The following is a 14,594-nucleotide window of genomic DNA, read 5'->3' as shown; positions in this document are numbered from 1 at the left end:
GAATAAGATATGCTTGGCAAAAGTGCAGAGAATTATTGTACAGTAGCAGAAGTATTTCTATAGGTGACAGGTACTTAAAGTAATAATTATTAACCAATAGCAAGGAAAGGATGTAATGTACTGTAAGTTTGAACAAATATGTGGAAACTAATTAATTTGCTAGAGAATCATTTTTTGCGAAATACCATAAAAAGCTCATTGACTCAGTTGCCAACGAATACTTGGGATACAAATTTGGTGAGGCGTCCACATGGTTGTCACTGAGGGCAGGGAGCCCAGGATTTTTCCCAGATACAATGAGCATGACTCCCAGATACATTCCCACTGACCAGTTAAATTTCCCTACAAATTTCAAATCCTGGCGAAAGTCCTGGAGGTCGGTCCTGGGCCAAAGACTAAGGTCTTTCTTAAAAACAAAATTGACTTACCCTCGTTTGCAAGGAGCATCCATTTTGCCTCTTACTACCCAATAACTATTCCCATCATCGGCATTCTCTACACCTGTAACAGACTGAAAGTACTCACAAAACTCAACAGGGTTGATCATACAAGACTAAGACTGCTTAAAAATATATTTTTTAAAATGATTGCTTCTGTACAAAAACCAACTTAGGCCTACACAAATCAATCAATTTTGTTTGTTTAGAATGAGGATTATACACCACTCAGGATAAATCACCGTCTAGGTGATAAGCATTGTCAAAGCCAAGTAGTGATCCTCTGGATACTAATATTATTAGAAGCTGTTTTTGATAAAGGTGTTAGCAATCAACTCCTTTTACCCGAGAGGAAAAATGGGCGAGTAAAATAAGGAATAAATTTAATCATGTCCATTGGTAACAATAAGACCTTAGGCAGGGATGACTACGACAGCTATGAGAACCTCACTTTTTTTCGTCTTTCCACAGTCTCATCTAGACACTCTGGGGAGTTGGGAGAATTCTCAACACTGTCTCCATTTCTCCCAACTCCCCCTCATGTTTAGATGAGGCTATGGAAACATGCAAAACGTCCTTTATTGCTTAATGGTTAACCCAGTGATCCCTAAGAGTGACACTTAAAGTGCCGCTGTGATAAAAAAAACCACTTCCTTTTTTCCATCAGATTTTGAAAGTGTGTTTGCTTAACACCTGACTGGCAAAATTTTGAGCTTTGATTTTTATCCAAAGGCCGCTTACTTTGAGTGTAAGTTTTGGATTTCACGGTCCGCCATTACTCATGTTCAAAACTGACCGATTGGACCTCAGACAGTTGGATCCAGGGAAACGTGACGTCAGAGGCTCACTAGCTTAAAATTTCAGCGTGTGAACGCAGCTTATTATATATGCAAAGCGTGAGTTTAAAAGTCTGAAAGCCCAAAACCCCCGTGCCCTGTTAATTCTGCGGAGTACACACCTATTGCATTCTTAAACTAGTGAGCTTTTGACGTCATTTTCTCCTCAATCCAGCTCTCTCAAGAACATAATGTTAGTAATGGCGGACCATTGTAAATAGGAAAATTACAGTTAAAATAAAGAGGTGTCTTTTTGAAATCAAGGCTTAAAACGTGGGTCACTTAGTGTGTTGTTAACATAGTTTTGAAATCCAAAGAAAAATATGAACTGATTTTTTGGTCACAGGGGCACTTTAATAGCTTTTACTCTGTCTAATGCCAGACGATTTGACTCGTCGATGAGTTGCATCCTAGGGCATTTAAGGTGTGAATAGGTTAAAGTTGTCAGTGCATTTTGCACACCACCATGGACAAAAAAGAGAAAAATAAGAGGAAGTACTTAAATCATCAGAAAAATAAGAAAAAGAACTTGACAAACTGTTGTCTTTGTGCAAGCTTCTGCCACCTGAACTGTTCAATGTCAGTTGAATGCAACTTAAACTTGAGTCGCAAGAAGCCAAGGAACAAGAATTTGGCAGACAGATTATTGATTTTTGGGCAGGCAGCGAGATACTGGAAATGGAAATATGTCATTGAGTTTTGATATGGCACAAGCATTTAGCAGAAGTAATCTTGATTTTGGGTGGTCGGCAAAGTTCCAGAAATGAAAACATGCCCCAAAACTTGATTTGGTAAGGTGTGTGACATATGTGACACTTAGGGTTGAGTCTAATACCACGATGGTTCAAACCACTTGCCAAAAAAGAGGTAACAAATAATAGCTGCTCCTCAACCTACCCCAACATATACACCACTACATAATAATAATAATAATAATAATAATAATAATAATAATAATAATAATAATAATAATGCATAACTTATATAGCGCAGCGCTTCTCAAAGATCCAGCGGCACTTTACAATAATGGTAATGTAAATAGAAAATCAGTTGGATAATGGAATAAAAATTCGTAAAATTCAAAGAAAACAAAAACTACAACTGCCTAAATAGATAGGTTTTAAGTTTAGACTTAAACATTTGTAGGTGTTCCACTTGCCTAATATTGTCTGGCAGGGCATTCCATAGTGTAGGAGTTCTGTGAGAGAATGCTCTATATCCATATGTTTTAAAATTGCATTTAGATACCATTAGAAGTTTTTTTGTAGAAGATCTTTGGTTTCTATTAGGAATGTACGGTTCTAACAAGTCACATAGATACAGATGACCTAAACCATTTAGTACTTTAAAAACAAGAAGAAGTATCTTAAAGTCAATATGGGCGGACACAGGCAGCCAATGTAGGCTTCTAGGTACAGGTGTAACATGTCCATATCTGCTAGTGGATGTTAGCAGGCGGGCAGGTAAATTTTGTACACATTGCAGTCTTTTAACTTGCGATTTCTGTAGGCCAGATAAAAGTGAGTTACAATGATCCAACTTTGACGAAATAAAAGCATGAATAAGTACTTCACACTGACGGTATGAAAGAAATTTTCTAATTTTAGCTACGTTACGAAGGTGGAAAACGGCAGTTTTACAGATATTATTAATTTGTACATCCATAGAAAGCACACTATCAAGCCAAACACCGATGTTCTTGGCAGATTTGCTAGCTTTAATAACATCGGCTCCGATCAGGATTGAATCTAGTTTGAGGTGGAGGACGGTGGCGAGCAGTCAGGACAAGGAGCTCTGTCTTATCCCCATTGAGCTTAAGCTTGTTCACAACCATCCATTGTTGGACATTTTAGTGGTTTGGATTGTGCAAAGTTCTCCCAAGTTCAGTTTCAATGGCAAACATTCAATGCACTTACTAATTTCTGATGACTAAGAGAAGCATATAACCCCAAATGTTGTTATGCTTCAAAATGATTGCAGAATACCCGGCCGACGTTTATAGTGAGGGAGGAACGCATGCCGAAGGACTTTGGGACTGGGTATTCTACAATTTAGAATATGCTTCTGCTCTTCTCATACAAATAATTAAAATAGTTAGCCAAAACTGAAGTGCATTTTTTTAAGAGTGTCAATGGTGCACTAAAACATATTATGTTTTTGGTGCACAGTTCTCCAAATTAAATATCTTCGTCAGTTTTACAAAAAGGCTTTGCTCTATGGTTAAAAATTCGAAGGCGAGTACGAAAAAAACCTACAAGCTGCGAATCAAAACGCACCGCCAAACAAGAAGTAAGCTTGTTGATAAAATGCGTAAAATTATACCTGTTGACCGCTTCCTGAACCATATTTGACTTCATGTGAATGTAATCTAACGTTGTGCCTTGGATTGAGCAGTTTTAAAACGCTTCCACATGTGACATATTTAAAATCTGCAAAATTAAAGGTACAGGAATAAAAAACAATTACATTTTAGGAGTAAAACTATTATTATTGTTATGATGTCTTATCATCACCAAAACGGAATTTGTTTTTCGTTTCCACTCACCTTTAGAATTTGCTAACAGTGGAGTAGTCGATAAAGCTACTAAGGTGATTAATATATACGCGTATCTGACTATTATAGCGGTTCTTGAAGTCTGTAAATCCTGCAAAATCCTATCCGCACTCACTGCCATGTTGAAAATCGAATTGAAATTGAACGTGCAAGCTCTCGGTTGGCTTGTCTTACTTTCGCCTCGTTTTCGCGTGACACTGGTGGAAGATTTAGACTTCATTAGTGGAATGGGGACTGCAGGGAACAAGGAATAGATTAGTTTTCACGTGACGTCTTTCAGCTCTACTGGTACATCAAAATGGCGCCTTCATACAAAGCTCTTATTAAACGTTTCGTGAGGCCTTTCGGCCAATAACTAAAAAATGGTGTACCACACATACCTGAGACTTTGAGAAGTTGTTTATGTAAGAAGACGCCTGTAAAGGCCGAATGGTTGACGTTAATATTTTTTCCTTTTTCCTTTTTTTGTTCCATCAAGTAAAAGAGATGCCACATTTCAAGCCAGTCACTTACAAGCAGAAATTGTATTCATCACTTTATTGAAAATCGCTCACTTCCGGACAACGGAAAGAAAAATATAAAAAATAGTATATACTCACTCAGTGATCTTGGTGTTTCAAACAATCTGATTGGTTCGCTATCTCGGTGAACAGTGGCAGAATATTTACCTCGTCACTTTGCGGCTCGGTGAATATTTTGCCACTATTCACCTTGATTTCAAATAATAATTGTTAAATATAAGATAGCAGTAAACCAAGACAAACACTGCCAGAGCAGATAATATTCCAGAGTTTTTTTCAATTCCTATCGACGTATGACCGCAAGTACCTCTTCACGTTGCCCGCTGACCAGGTATTGGGTTTCGATTGGAGCGCAGGCTCAATCCAAACTGAGAGCTCCTCTTTTAGGCTCAGTGAAATCCATTTATTACCTTACTAAACGTTTTTCACTCATAACACCTACCATTTCCTCACTAAGAATCACATTGCAAATTACATTTCCATCATACCATTCCCCAATAGGGGTGACACCATTCAACACTCTTACTTAAATAAACTAGACGCTCCCTTATCGTAACATGTGTTGCCTTTGGTACGTGTTTGTCCTCCTCAAATTTTAGTACTCATTCTTCACATCCTTAGCTCAGATTGTTTTTGCTCTTTGCCTTCCAGCTTTTGGTACAAAGTCTCAGTTCATAAAAAAACTCAAAGTTCGATCACTACGAATAGGATATAAGAAGATCTGTCAGGAGTGGGATTCAAACTCACGCCTCCACGATCCAATTTTTTTGATAGATACGTAACCTTGAGTCTGGCGCCTTAGGTCGCTCGGCCATCCTGACAGTTCGCAGTTCGAGTAAACTTACAATACTTTAAAAAGCTAATATTACACAAGTAAACTCACAATAATAAAAACAACTATGATAACAATCAATGACAGAAAAGGTGAGTTTTTAGCTTGGCTTTAAAAAAACTAACTGTGCTGGCGCTTCTGATGTCAAATGGTAACGCATTCCTCAGTTTCATCTATATTCATCCGGGTAATAAAAAAAGTTACTGCATGGAAGGATCCGAAGGCACAAAATATGGTTTTCGGGGATATTGCATGGCATTTTCCTTTCTTGGCCCCAAGAATGGAGACAAACACAAAAACAGCAATTGCCAGGAGTGGGATTCGAACCCACGCCTCCAACAGGAGACCAGAAGACCTAATCAGTTTAACACAGGGAATCCCTTTGATACTTGCTTAAGTCTGGCGCCTTTGACCACTCGGCCATCCTGGCAACTTGACTTTCCAAACATCACACGTTTCCATTAAGACAGTGATACATAAATGTTCAATCGCAATCCATTGGAGCAGGATACAAAAGGAGCTGTCGGGAGTGGGATTCGAATCCACGCCTCCAAGTGGAGACCAGAAGGCTCCACGATCCCATTCTCATGAAGGAAAGGTATGTAACCTTGAGTCTCGCGCCTTAGACCGCTCGGCCATCCTGACAGTTCGCACATTACAATTTACTAATTGAGTCCAATGAGTATTTTCAATTCATGTTGAAAAGATATTGCAGGCATTCATTGCATCATGAACAAACCTGTAGAAGGATCGTTAACTTAGGAACGTAACTAATCCGACATTATGCTCAAGAGATTTCCGACTGACAAGAGATTTTTGAATATCTATACTAAAACGATCTTTAATTACCTTGGTCCGATCGTACTGTCAAGATCTTCTACACTCAAATTTGACACAGGTCGTTCTCGTCACCAGAGCCTCGGATCGACCCAAGTGTCTGGGAACTCTGCGGGAGAACATGCACCGTAGGGCTTTTAAAGCCAAAAAAATTGGCTATTTGAACCGTACGGCGGCTGCTCACTCCTCATGCTAACATGAATACACCAATAGGAGACGTTTTTGATTGTTCCTCTTGAAAACCAATGAGAAGACACATTGTTTCAGGTTTCGCGAAAGCTCTTCTCTTCCTCAGTCGAAAGAAGAGCTGCAACCCAGATCGACTAGCAGCAACTGTCTACTTTTCGATAAGAAAGTGCATTCATGGGTGACAACTGAGAACTATTTTTCTTTGATAATAATAATAATAATAATAATACGACATTTATAATGTGCAAATTCCATAAACTGTTCAAATGCGCAGGACAAGATTAAAAACGAAATAGAAAGGCTAAAGAGCTAAAAATACAATTAGGAGTAAACTTACAATACTTTAAAAAGCTAATATTACACAAGTAAACTCACAATAATAAAAACAACTATGATAACAATGAATGACGGAAAAGGTAAGTTTTTAGCTTGGCTTTAAAAATACTAACTGTGCTGGCGCTTCTAATGTTAAATGGCAACGCATTCCTCAGTTTCATCTATATTCATCCGGGTAATCAAGGAAGTTACTGCATGGAAGGATCCGAAGGCACAAAATATGGTTTTCGGGGATATTGCATGATATTCTCCTTTTTTGGCCCCGAGAATGGAGAGAAACACAAAAACAGCAACTGCCAGGAGTGGGATTCAAACCCACGCCTCCAACAGGAGACCAGAAGACCCAATCAGTTTAACACAGGGAATCCCTTTGATACTTGCTTAAGTCTGGCGCCTTTGACCACTCGGCCATCCTGGCAACTTGATTTTCCAAATATCACACGTTTCCATTAAGACAGTGATACATAAATGTTCAATCGCAATCCATTGGAGCAGGATACAAAAGGAGCTGTCAGGAGTGGGATTCGAACCCACGCCTCCAAGTGGAGACCAGAACGCTCCACGATCCCATTCTCATGATGGAAAGGTATGTAACCTTGAGTCTGGCGCCTTAGACCGCTCGGCCATCCTGACAGTTCGCAAATTACAACTTACTATTTGAGTCGAATGAGTATTTTCAATTCATGTTGAAAAGATATTGCAGGCACTCATTGCATCATGAACAAACCTGTAGAAGGTCGTTCTTGGGGAAAGTAACTAATCCGACAATATGCTCAAGATTTGCGGCTGACAAGAGATTTTTGAATATCTATACTAAAACGATCTTTAATTACCTTGGTCCGATCGCACTGTCAAGATCTTCTACACTCAAATTTGACACAGGTCGTTCTCGTCACCAGAGCCTCGGATCGACCCAAGTGTCTGAAAACTCTGTGCGGGAGAACTTGCGCCTTAGGGCTTTTAAAGCCAAAAAAATTGGCTATTTGAACCGTACGGCGGCTGCTTACTCCTCATGCTAACATGAATACACCAATACAAGTCGTTTTTGATTGTTCCTCTTGAAGACCAATGAGAAGACACATTGTTTCAGGGTTCGCGAAAGCTCTTCTCTTCCTCAGTCAAGAGAAGAGCTCTGGGGTCGACATTGGACACAGGTCAAAACAGGGTGTGCTCTCACTAATAAGAGCTTCCTTACACTTTCGACGCCATTGGCTTTAACCAAACGAGTATTTTGCACAAGAGATTACAGAAAACTGTATCAATTAAAATGGTTTGTGCTTACCAATCAACCTGCAACCCAGATCGACTAGCAGCAACTGTCTACTTTTCGATAAGAAAGTGCATTCATGGGTGACAACTGAGAACTATCTTTCTTTGATCTATATTCATCCGGGTAATCAAGGAAGTTACTGCATGGAAGGATCCGAAGGCACAAAATATGGATTTCGGGGATGTTGCATGGCATTCTCCTTTTTTGGCCACGAGAATGGAGAGAAACACAAAAACAGCAACTGCCAGGAGTGGGATTCGAACCCACGCCTCCAACAGGAGACCAGAAGACCCAATCAGTTTAACACAGGGAATCCCTTTGATACTTGCTTAAGTCTGGCGCCTTTGACCACTCGGCCATCCTGGCAACTTGATTTTCCAAATATCACACGTTTCCATTAAGACAGTGATACATAAATGTTCAATCGCAATCCATTGGAGCAGGATACAAAAGGAGCTGTCAGGAGTGGGATTCGAACCCACGTCTCCAAGTGGAGACCAGAACGCTCCACGATCCTATTCTCATGATGGAAAGGTTTGTAACCTTGAGTCTGGCGCCTTAGACCGCTCGGCCATCCTGACAGTTCGCACATTACAACTTACTAATTGAGTCCAATGAGTATTTTCAATTCATGTTGAAAAGATATTGCAGGCACTCATTGCATCATGAACAAACCTGTAGAGGGTCGTTCTTGGGGAAAGTAACTAATCCGACAATATGCTCAAGATTTCCGGCTGACAAGAGACTGGGAACTCTGCGGGAGAACATGCACCGTAGGGCTTTTAAAGCCAAAAAAATTGGTTATTTGAACCGTACGGCGGCTCCTCACTCCTCATGCTAACATGAATACACCAATAGGAGACGTTTTTGATTGTTCCTCTTGAAAACCAATGAGAAGACACATTGTTTCAGGGTTCGCGAAAGCTCTTCTCTTCCTCAGTCAAAAGAAGAGCTGCAACCCAGATCGACTAGCAGCAACTGTCTACTTTTCGATAAGAAAGTGCATTCATGGGTGACAACTGAGAACTATTTTTCTTTGATAATAATAATAATAATAATAATAATAATAATAATAATAATAATACGACATTTATAATGTGCAAATTCCATAAAACGTTCAAATGCGCAGGACAAGATTAAAAACGAAATAAAAAGGCTAAAAAGCTAAAAATACAATTAGGAGTAAACTTACAATACTTTAAAAAGCTAATATTACACAAGTAAACTCACAATAATAAAAACAACTATGATAACAACGAATGACGGAAAAGGTAAGTTTTTAGACACGGGTAATCTGTGCTGGCGCTTCTGATGTCAAATGGTAACGCATTCCTCAGTTTCATCTATATTCATCCGGGTAATCAAGGAAGTTACTGCATGGAAGGATCCGAAGGCACAAAATATGGTTTTCGGGGATATTGCATGACATTCTCCTTTTTTGGCCCCGAGAATGGAGAGAAACACAAAAACAGCAACTGCCAGGAGTGGGATTCGAACCCACGCCTCCAACAGGAGACCAGAAGACCCAATCAGTTTAACACAGGGAATCCCTTTGATACTTGCTTAAGTCTGGCGCCTTTGACCACTCGGCCATCCTGACTTTCCAAACATCACACGTTTCCATTAAGACAGTGATACATAAATGTTCAATCGCAATCCATTGGAGCAGGATACAAAAGGAGCTGTCAGGAGTGGGATTCGAACCCACGCCTCCAAGTGGAGACCAGAAGGCTCCACGATCCCATTCTCATGATGGAAAGGTATGTAACCTTGAGTCTGGCGCCTTAGACCGCTCGGCCATCCTGACAGGTCGCACATTTCAAACTTACTATTTGAGTCGAATGAGTATTTTCAATTCATGTTGAAAAGATATTGCAGGCACTCATTGCATCATGAACAAACCTGTAAAAGGTCGTTCTTGGGGAAAGTAACTAATCCGACAATATGCTCAAGATTTGCGGCTGACAAGAGATTTTTGAATATCTATACTAAAACGATCTTTAATTACCTTGGTCCGATCGTACTGTCAAGATCTTCTACACTCAAATTTGACACAGGTCGTTCTCGTCACCAGAGCCTCGGATCGACCCAAGTGTCTGGGAACTAACATGAATACACCAATAGGAGACGTTTTTGATTGTTCCTCTTGAAAACCAATGAGAAGACACATTGTTTCAGGGTTCGCGAAAGCTCTTCTCTTCCTCAGTCAAAAGAAGAGCTGCAACCCAGATCGACTAGCAGCAACTGTCTACTTTTCGATAAGAAAGTGCATTCATGGGTGACAACTGAGAACTATTTTTCTTTGATAATAATAATAATAATAATAATAATAATAATAATAATAATAATAATAATGATAATACGACATTTATAATGTGCAAATTCCATAAACTGTTCAAATGCGCAGGACAAGATTAAAAACGAAATAGAAAGGCTAAAAAGCTAAAAATACAGTTAGGAGTAAACTTACAATACTTTAAAAAGCTAATATTACACAAGTAAACTCACAATAATAAAAACAACTATGATAACAATGAATGACGGAAAAGGTAAGTTTTTAGCTTGGCTTTAAAAATACTAACTGTGCTGGCGCTTCTAATGTTACATGGCATCACATTCCTCAGTTTCATCTATATTCATTCGGGTAATCAAGGAACTTACTGCATGGAAGGATCCGAAGGCACAAAATATGGTTTTCGGGGATATTGCATGAAATTCTCCTTTTTTGGCCCCGAGAATGGAGAGAAACACAAAAAAAGCAACTGCCAGGAGTGGGATTCGAACCCACGCCTCCAACAGGAGACCAGAAGACCCAATCAGTTTAACACAGGAAATCCCTTTGATACTTGCTTAAGTCTGGCGCCTTTGACCACTCGGCCATCCTGGCAACTTGATTTTCCAAACATCACACGTTTCCATTAAGACAGTGATACATAAATGTTCAATCGCAATCCATTGGAGCAGAATACAAAAGGAGCTGTCTGGAGTGGGATTCGAACCCACGCTTCCAAGTGGAGACCAGAGGGCTCCACGATCCGCGAAAGCTCTTCTCTTCCTCAGTCAAGAGAAGAGCTCTGGGGTCGACATTGGACACAGGTCAAAACAGGGTGTGCTCTCACTAATAAGAGCTTCCTTACACTTTCAACGCCATTGGATTTAACCAAACGAGTATTTTGCACAAGAGATTACAGAAAACTGTATCAATTAAAATGGTTTGTGCTTACCAATCAACCTGCAACCCAGATCGACTAGCAGCAACTGTCTACTTTTCGATAAGAAAGTGCATTCATGGGTGACAACTGAGAACTATCTTTCTTTGATCTATATTCATCCGGGTAATCAAGGAAGTTACTGCATGGAAGGATCCGAAGGCACAAAATATGGTTTTCGGGGATATTGCATGATATTCTCCTTTTTTGGCCCCGAGAATGGAGAGAAACACAAAAACAGCAACTGCCAGGAGTGGGATTCAAACCCACGCCTCCAACAGGAGACCAGAAGACCCAATCAGTTTAACACAGGGAATCCCTTTGATACTTGCTTAAGTCTGGCGCCTTTGACCACTCGGCCATCCTGGCAACTTGATTTTCCAAATATCACACGTTTCCATTAAGACAGTGATACATAAATGTTCAATCGCAATCCATTGGAGCAGGATACAAAAGGAGCTGTCTGGAGTGGGATTCGAATCCACACCTCCAAGTGGAGACCAGAACGCTCCACGATCCCATTCTCATGATGGAAAGGTTTGTAACCTTGAGTCTGGCGCCTTAGACCGCTCGGCCATCCTGACAGTTCGCACATTACAACTTACTAATTGAGTCCAATGAGTATTTTCAATTCATGTTGAAAAGATATTGCAGGCACTCATTGCATCATGAACAAACCTGTAGAGGGTCGTTCTTGGGGAAAGTAACTAATCCGACAATATGCTCAAGATTTCCGTCTGACAAGAGACTTTTGAATGTCTATACTAAAACGATCTTTAATTACCTTGGTCCGATCGTACTGTCAAGATCTTCTACACTCAAATTTGACACAGGTCGTTCTCGTCACCAGAGCCTCGGATCGACCCAAGTGTCTAGGAACTCTGCGGGAGAACATGAACCGTAGGGCTTTTAAAGCCAAAAAAATTGGCTATTTGAACCGTACGGCGGCTGCTCACTCCTCATGCTAACATGAATACACCAATAGGAGACGTTTTTGATTGTTCCTCTTGAAAACCAATGAGAAAACACATTGTTTCAGGGTTCGCGAAAGCTCTTCTCTTCCTCAGTGAAAAGAAGAGCTGCAACCCAGATCGACTAGCAGCAACTGTCTACTTTTCGATAAGAAAGTGCATTCATGGGTGACAACTGAGAACTATCTTTCTTTGATCTATATTCATCCGGGTAATCAAGGAAGTTACTGCATGGAAGGATCCGAAGGCACAAAATATGGATTTCGGGGATGTTGCATGGCATTCTCCTTTTTTGGCCACGAGAATGGAGAGAAACACAAAAACAGCAACTGCCAGGAGTGGGATTCGAACCCACGCCTCCAACAGGAGACCAGAAGACCCAATCAGTATAACAGAGGGAATCCCTTTGATACTTGCTTAAGTCTGGCGCCTTTGACCACTCGGCCATCCTGGCAACTTGATTTTCCAAATATCACACGTTTCCATTAAGACAGTGATACATAAATGTTCAATCGCAATCCATTGGAGCAGGATACAAAAGGAGCTGTCAGGAGTGGGATTCGAACCCACGCCTCCAAGTGGAGACCAGAACGCTCCACGATCCCATTCTCATGATGGAAAGGTATGTAACCTTGAGTCTGGCGCCTTAGACCGCTCGGCCATCCTGACAGTTCGCAAATTACAACTTACTATTTGAGTCGAATGAGTATTTTCAATTCATGTTGAAAAGATATTGCAGGCACTCATTGCATCATGAACAAACCTGTAGAAGGTCGTTCTTGGGGAAAGTAACTAATCCGACAATATGCTCAAGATTTGCGGCTGACAAGAGATTTTTGAATATCTATACTAAAACGATCTTTAATTACCTTGGTCCGATCGCACTGTCAAGATCTTCTACACTCAAATTTGACACAGGTCGTTCTCGTCACCAGAGCCTCGGATCGACCCAAGTGTCTGAAAACTCTGTGCGGGAGAACTTGCGCCTTAGGGCTTTTAAAGCCAAAAAAATTGGCTATTTGAACCGTACGGCGGCTGCTTACTCCTCATGCTAACATGAATACACCAATACAAGTCGTTTTTGATTGTTCCTCTTGAAGACCAATGAGAAGACACATTGTTTCAGGGTTCGCGAAAGCTCTTCTCTTCCTCAGTCAAGAGAAGAGCTCTGGGGTCGACATTGGACACAGGTCAAAACAGGGTGTGCTCTCACTAATAAGAGCTTCCTTACACTTTCGACGCCATTGGCTTTAACCAAACGAGTATTTTGCACAAGAGATTACAGAAAACTGTATCAATTAAAATGGTTTGTGCTTACCAATCAACCTGCAACCCAGATCGACTAGCAGCAACTGTCTACTTTTCGATAAGAAAGTGCATTCATGGGTGACAACTGAGAACTATCTTTCTTTGATCTATATTCATCCGGGTAATCAAGGAAGTTACTGCATGGAAGGATCCGAAGGCACAAAATATGGATTTCGGGGATGTTGCATGGCATTCTCCTTTTTTGGCCACGAGAATGGAGAGAAACACAAAAACAGCAACTGCCAGGAGTGGGATTCGAACCCACGCCTCCAACAGGAGACCAGAAGACCCAATCAGTTTAACACAGGGAATCCCTTTGATACTTGCTTAAGTCTGGCGCCTTTGACCACTCGGCCATCCTGGCAACTTGATTTTCCAAATATCACACGTTTCCATTAAGACAGTGATACATAAATGTTCAATCGCAATCCATTGGAGCAGGATACAAAAGGAGCTGTCAGGAGTGGGATTCGAACCCACGTCTCCAAGTGGAGACCAGAACGCTCCACGATCCTATTCTCATGATGGAAAGGTTTGTAACCTTGAGTCTGGCGCCTTAGACCGCTCGGCCATCCTGACAGTTCGCACATTACAACTTACTAATTGAGTCCAATGAGTATTTTCAATTCATGTTGAAAAGATATTGCAGGCACTCATTGCATCATGAACAAACCTGTAGAGGGTCGTTCTTGGGGAAAGTAACTAATCCGACAATATGCTCAAGATTTCCGGCTGACAAGAGACTGGGAACTCTGCGGGAGAACATGCACCGTAGGGCTTTTAAAGCCAAAAAAATTGGTTATTTGAACCGTACGGCGGCTCCTCACTCCTCATGCTAACATGAATACACCAATAGGAGACGTTTTTGATTGTTCCTCTTGAAAACCAATGAGAAGACACATTGTTTCAGGGTTCGCGAAAGCTCTTCTCTTCCTCAGTCAAAAGAAGAGCTGCAACCCAGATCGACTAGCAGCAACTGTCTACTTTTCGATAAGAAAGTGCATTCATGGGTGACAACTGAGAACTATTTTTCTTTGATAATAATAATAATAATAATAATAATAATAATAATAATAATAATAATAATAATAATACGACATTTATAATGTGCAAATTCCATAAAACGTTCAAATGCGCAGGACAAGATTAAAAACGAAATAAAAAGGCTAAAAAGCTAAAAATACAATTAGGAGTAAACTTACAATACTTTAAAAAGCTAATATTACACAAGTAAACTCACAATAATAAAAACAACTATGATAACAACGAATGACGGAAAAGGTAAGTTTTTAGA

At 40.4% G+C, this 14,594-nt stretch overlaps 1 protein-coding gene and 14 non-coding genes across 15 annotated transcripts in view; all 15 read right to left on the bottom strand.

Moving 5' to 3' along the window:
* Nucleotides 1–3,981, bottom strand: part of LOC138004075 (stromal cell-derived factor 2-like) — a 7,481-nt gene extending 3,500 nt beyond the window's left edge. Inside the window, exons 1-3 of the mRNA XM_068850473.1 lie at nt 3,819–3,981; nt 3,596–3,702; nt 429–511 (exon numbers count right to left, since the gene is read on the bottom strand). Of these exons, the coding sequence (XP_068706574.1) occupies nt 429–511; nt 3,596–3,702; nt 3,819–3,948 (320 nt within the window). The 5' untranslated portion in view covers nt 3,949–3,981. The remainder of the gene's footprint in view (nt 1–428; nt 512–3,595; nt 3,703–3,818) is intronic.
* A 1,505-nt stretch (nt 3,982–5,486) lies between these two features.
* Nucleotides 5,487–5,610, bottom strand: Trnal-uaa (transfer RNA leucine (anticodon UAA)). Its single transcript has 2 exons — nt 5,573–5,610; nt 5,487–5,532 (listed from the first exon to the last, which is right to left on the bottom strand). It is a non-coding gene; the product is annotated as a tRNA-Leu (tRNA).
* Nucleotides 5,611–6,836: 1,226 nt separating this feature from the next.
* Trnal-uaa (transfer RNA leucine (anticodon UAA)) lies at nt 6,837–6,960 on the bottom strand. Its single transcript has 2 exons — nt 6,923–6,960; nt 6,837–6,882 (listed from the first exon to the last, which is right to left on the bottom strand). It is a non-coding gene; the product is annotated as a tRNA-Leu (tRNA).
* Nucleotides 6,961–7,051: 91 nt separating this feature from the next.
* Trnal-caa (transfer RNA leucine (anticodon CAA)) lies at nt 7,052–7,175 on the bottom strand. Its single transcript has 2 exons — nt 7,138–7,175; nt 7,052–7,097 (listed from the first exon to the last, which is right to left on the bottom strand). It is a non-coding gene; the product is annotated as a tRNA-Leu (tRNA).
* Nucleotides 7,176–8,054: 879 nt separating this feature from the next.
* Trnal-uaa (transfer RNA leucine (anticodon UAA)) lies at nt 8,055–8,178 on the bottom strand. Its single transcript has 2 exons — nt 8,141–8,178; nt 8,055–8,100 (listed from the first exon to the last, which is right to left on the bottom strand). It is a non-coding gene; the product is annotated as a tRNA-Leu (tRNA).
* Nucleotides 8,179–8,269: 91 nt separating this feature from the next.
* Trnal-caa (transfer RNA leucine (anticodon CAA)) lies at nt 8,270–8,393 on the bottom strand. The gene is made up of 2 exons: nt 8,356–8,393; nt 8,270–8,315 (listed from the first exon to the last, which is right to left on the bottom strand). It is a non-coding gene; the product is annotated as a tRNA-Leu (tRNA).
* Nucleotides 8,394–9,288: 895 nt separating this feature from the next.
* On the bottom strand, nt 9,289–9,412 carry Trnal-uaa (transfer RNA leucine (anticodon UAA)). The gene is made up of 2 exons: nt 9,375–9,412; nt 9,289–9,334 (listed from the first exon to the last, which is right to left on the bottom strand). It is a non-coding gene; the product is annotated as a tRNA-Leu (tRNA).
* Nucleotides 9,413–9,495: 83 nt separating this feature from the next.
* Trnal-caa (transfer RNA leucine (anticodon CAA)) lies at nt 9,496–9,619 on the bottom strand. Its single transcript has 2 exons — nt 9,582–9,619; nt 9,496–9,541 (listed from the first exon to the last, which is right to left on the bottom strand). It is a non-coding gene; the product is annotated as a tRNA-Leu (tRNA).
* A 956-nt stretch (nt 9,620–10,575) lies between these two features.
* Nucleotides 10,576–10,699, bottom strand: Trnal-uaa (transfer RNA leucine (anticodon UAA)). The gene is made up of 2 exons: nt 10,662–10,699; nt 10,576–10,621 (listed from the first exon to the last, which is right to left on the bottom strand). It is a non-coding gene; the product is annotated as a tRNA-Leu (tRNA).
* A 567-nt stretch (nt 10,700–11,266) lies between these two features.
* On the bottom strand, nt 11,267–11,390 carry Trnal-uaa (transfer RNA leucine (anticodon UAA)). The gene is made up of 2 exons: nt 11,353–11,390; nt 11,267–11,312 (listed from the first exon to the last, which is right to left on the bottom strand). It is a non-coding gene; the product is annotated as a tRNA-Leu (tRNA).
* Nucleotides 11,391–11,481: 91 nt separating this feature from the next.
* Trnal-caa (transfer RNA leucine (anticodon CAA)) lies at nt 11,482–11,605 on the bottom strand. The gene is made up of 2 exons: nt 11,568–11,605; nt 11,482–11,527 (listed from the first exon to the last, which is right to left on the bottom strand). It is a non-coding gene; the product is annotated as a tRNA-Leu (tRNA).
* Nucleotides 11,606–12,322: 717 nt separating this feature from the next.
* On the bottom strand, nt 12,323–12,446 carry Trnal-uaa (transfer RNA leucine (anticodon UAA)). The gene is made up of 2 exons: nt 12,409–12,446; nt 12,323–12,368 (listed from the first exon to the last, which is right to left on the bottom strand). It is a non-coding gene; the product is annotated as a tRNA-Leu (tRNA).
* Nucleotides 12,447–12,537: 91 nt separating this feature from the next.
* On the bottom strand, nt 12,538–12,661 carry Trnal-caa (transfer RNA leucine (anticodon CAA)). The gene is made up of 2 exons: nt 12,624–12,661; nt 12,538–12,583 (listed from the first exon to the last, which is right to left on the bottom strand). It is a non-coding gene; the product is annotated as a tRNA-Leu (tRNA).
* An 879-nt stretch (nt 12,662–13,540) lies between these two features.
* Trnal-uaa (transfer RNA leucine (anticodon UAA)) lies at nt 13,541–13,664 on the bottom strand. Its single transcript has 2 exons — nt 13,627–13,664; nt 13,541–13,586 (listed from the first exon to the last, which is right to left on the bottom strand). It is a non-coding gene; the product is annotated as a tRNA-Leu (tRNA).
* A 91-nt stretch (nt 13,665–13,755) lies between these two features.
* Nucleotides 13,756–13,879, bottom strand: Trnal-caa (transfer RNA leucine (anticodon CAA)). The gene is made up of 2 exons: nt 13,842–13,879; nt 13,756–13,801 (listed from the first exon to the last, which is right to left on the bottom strand). It is a non-coding gene; the product is annotated as a tRNA-Leu (tRNA).
* Nucleotides 13,880–14,594: the final 715 nt, after the last annotated feature.

This window comes from Montipora foliosa, chromosome 5, assembly GCF_036669935.1.
Source record: "Montipora foliosa isolate CH-2021 chromosome 5, ASM3666993v2, whole genome shotgun sequence".
Classification (NCBI taxonomy): Eukaryota; Metazoa; Cnidaria; class Anthozoa; order Scleractinia; family Acroporidae; genus Montipora; species Montipora foliosa.
The sequence above is the reverse complement of the archived record's forward strand: the minus strand, read 5'-3'. Positions and strand labels throughout refer to the sequence as shown.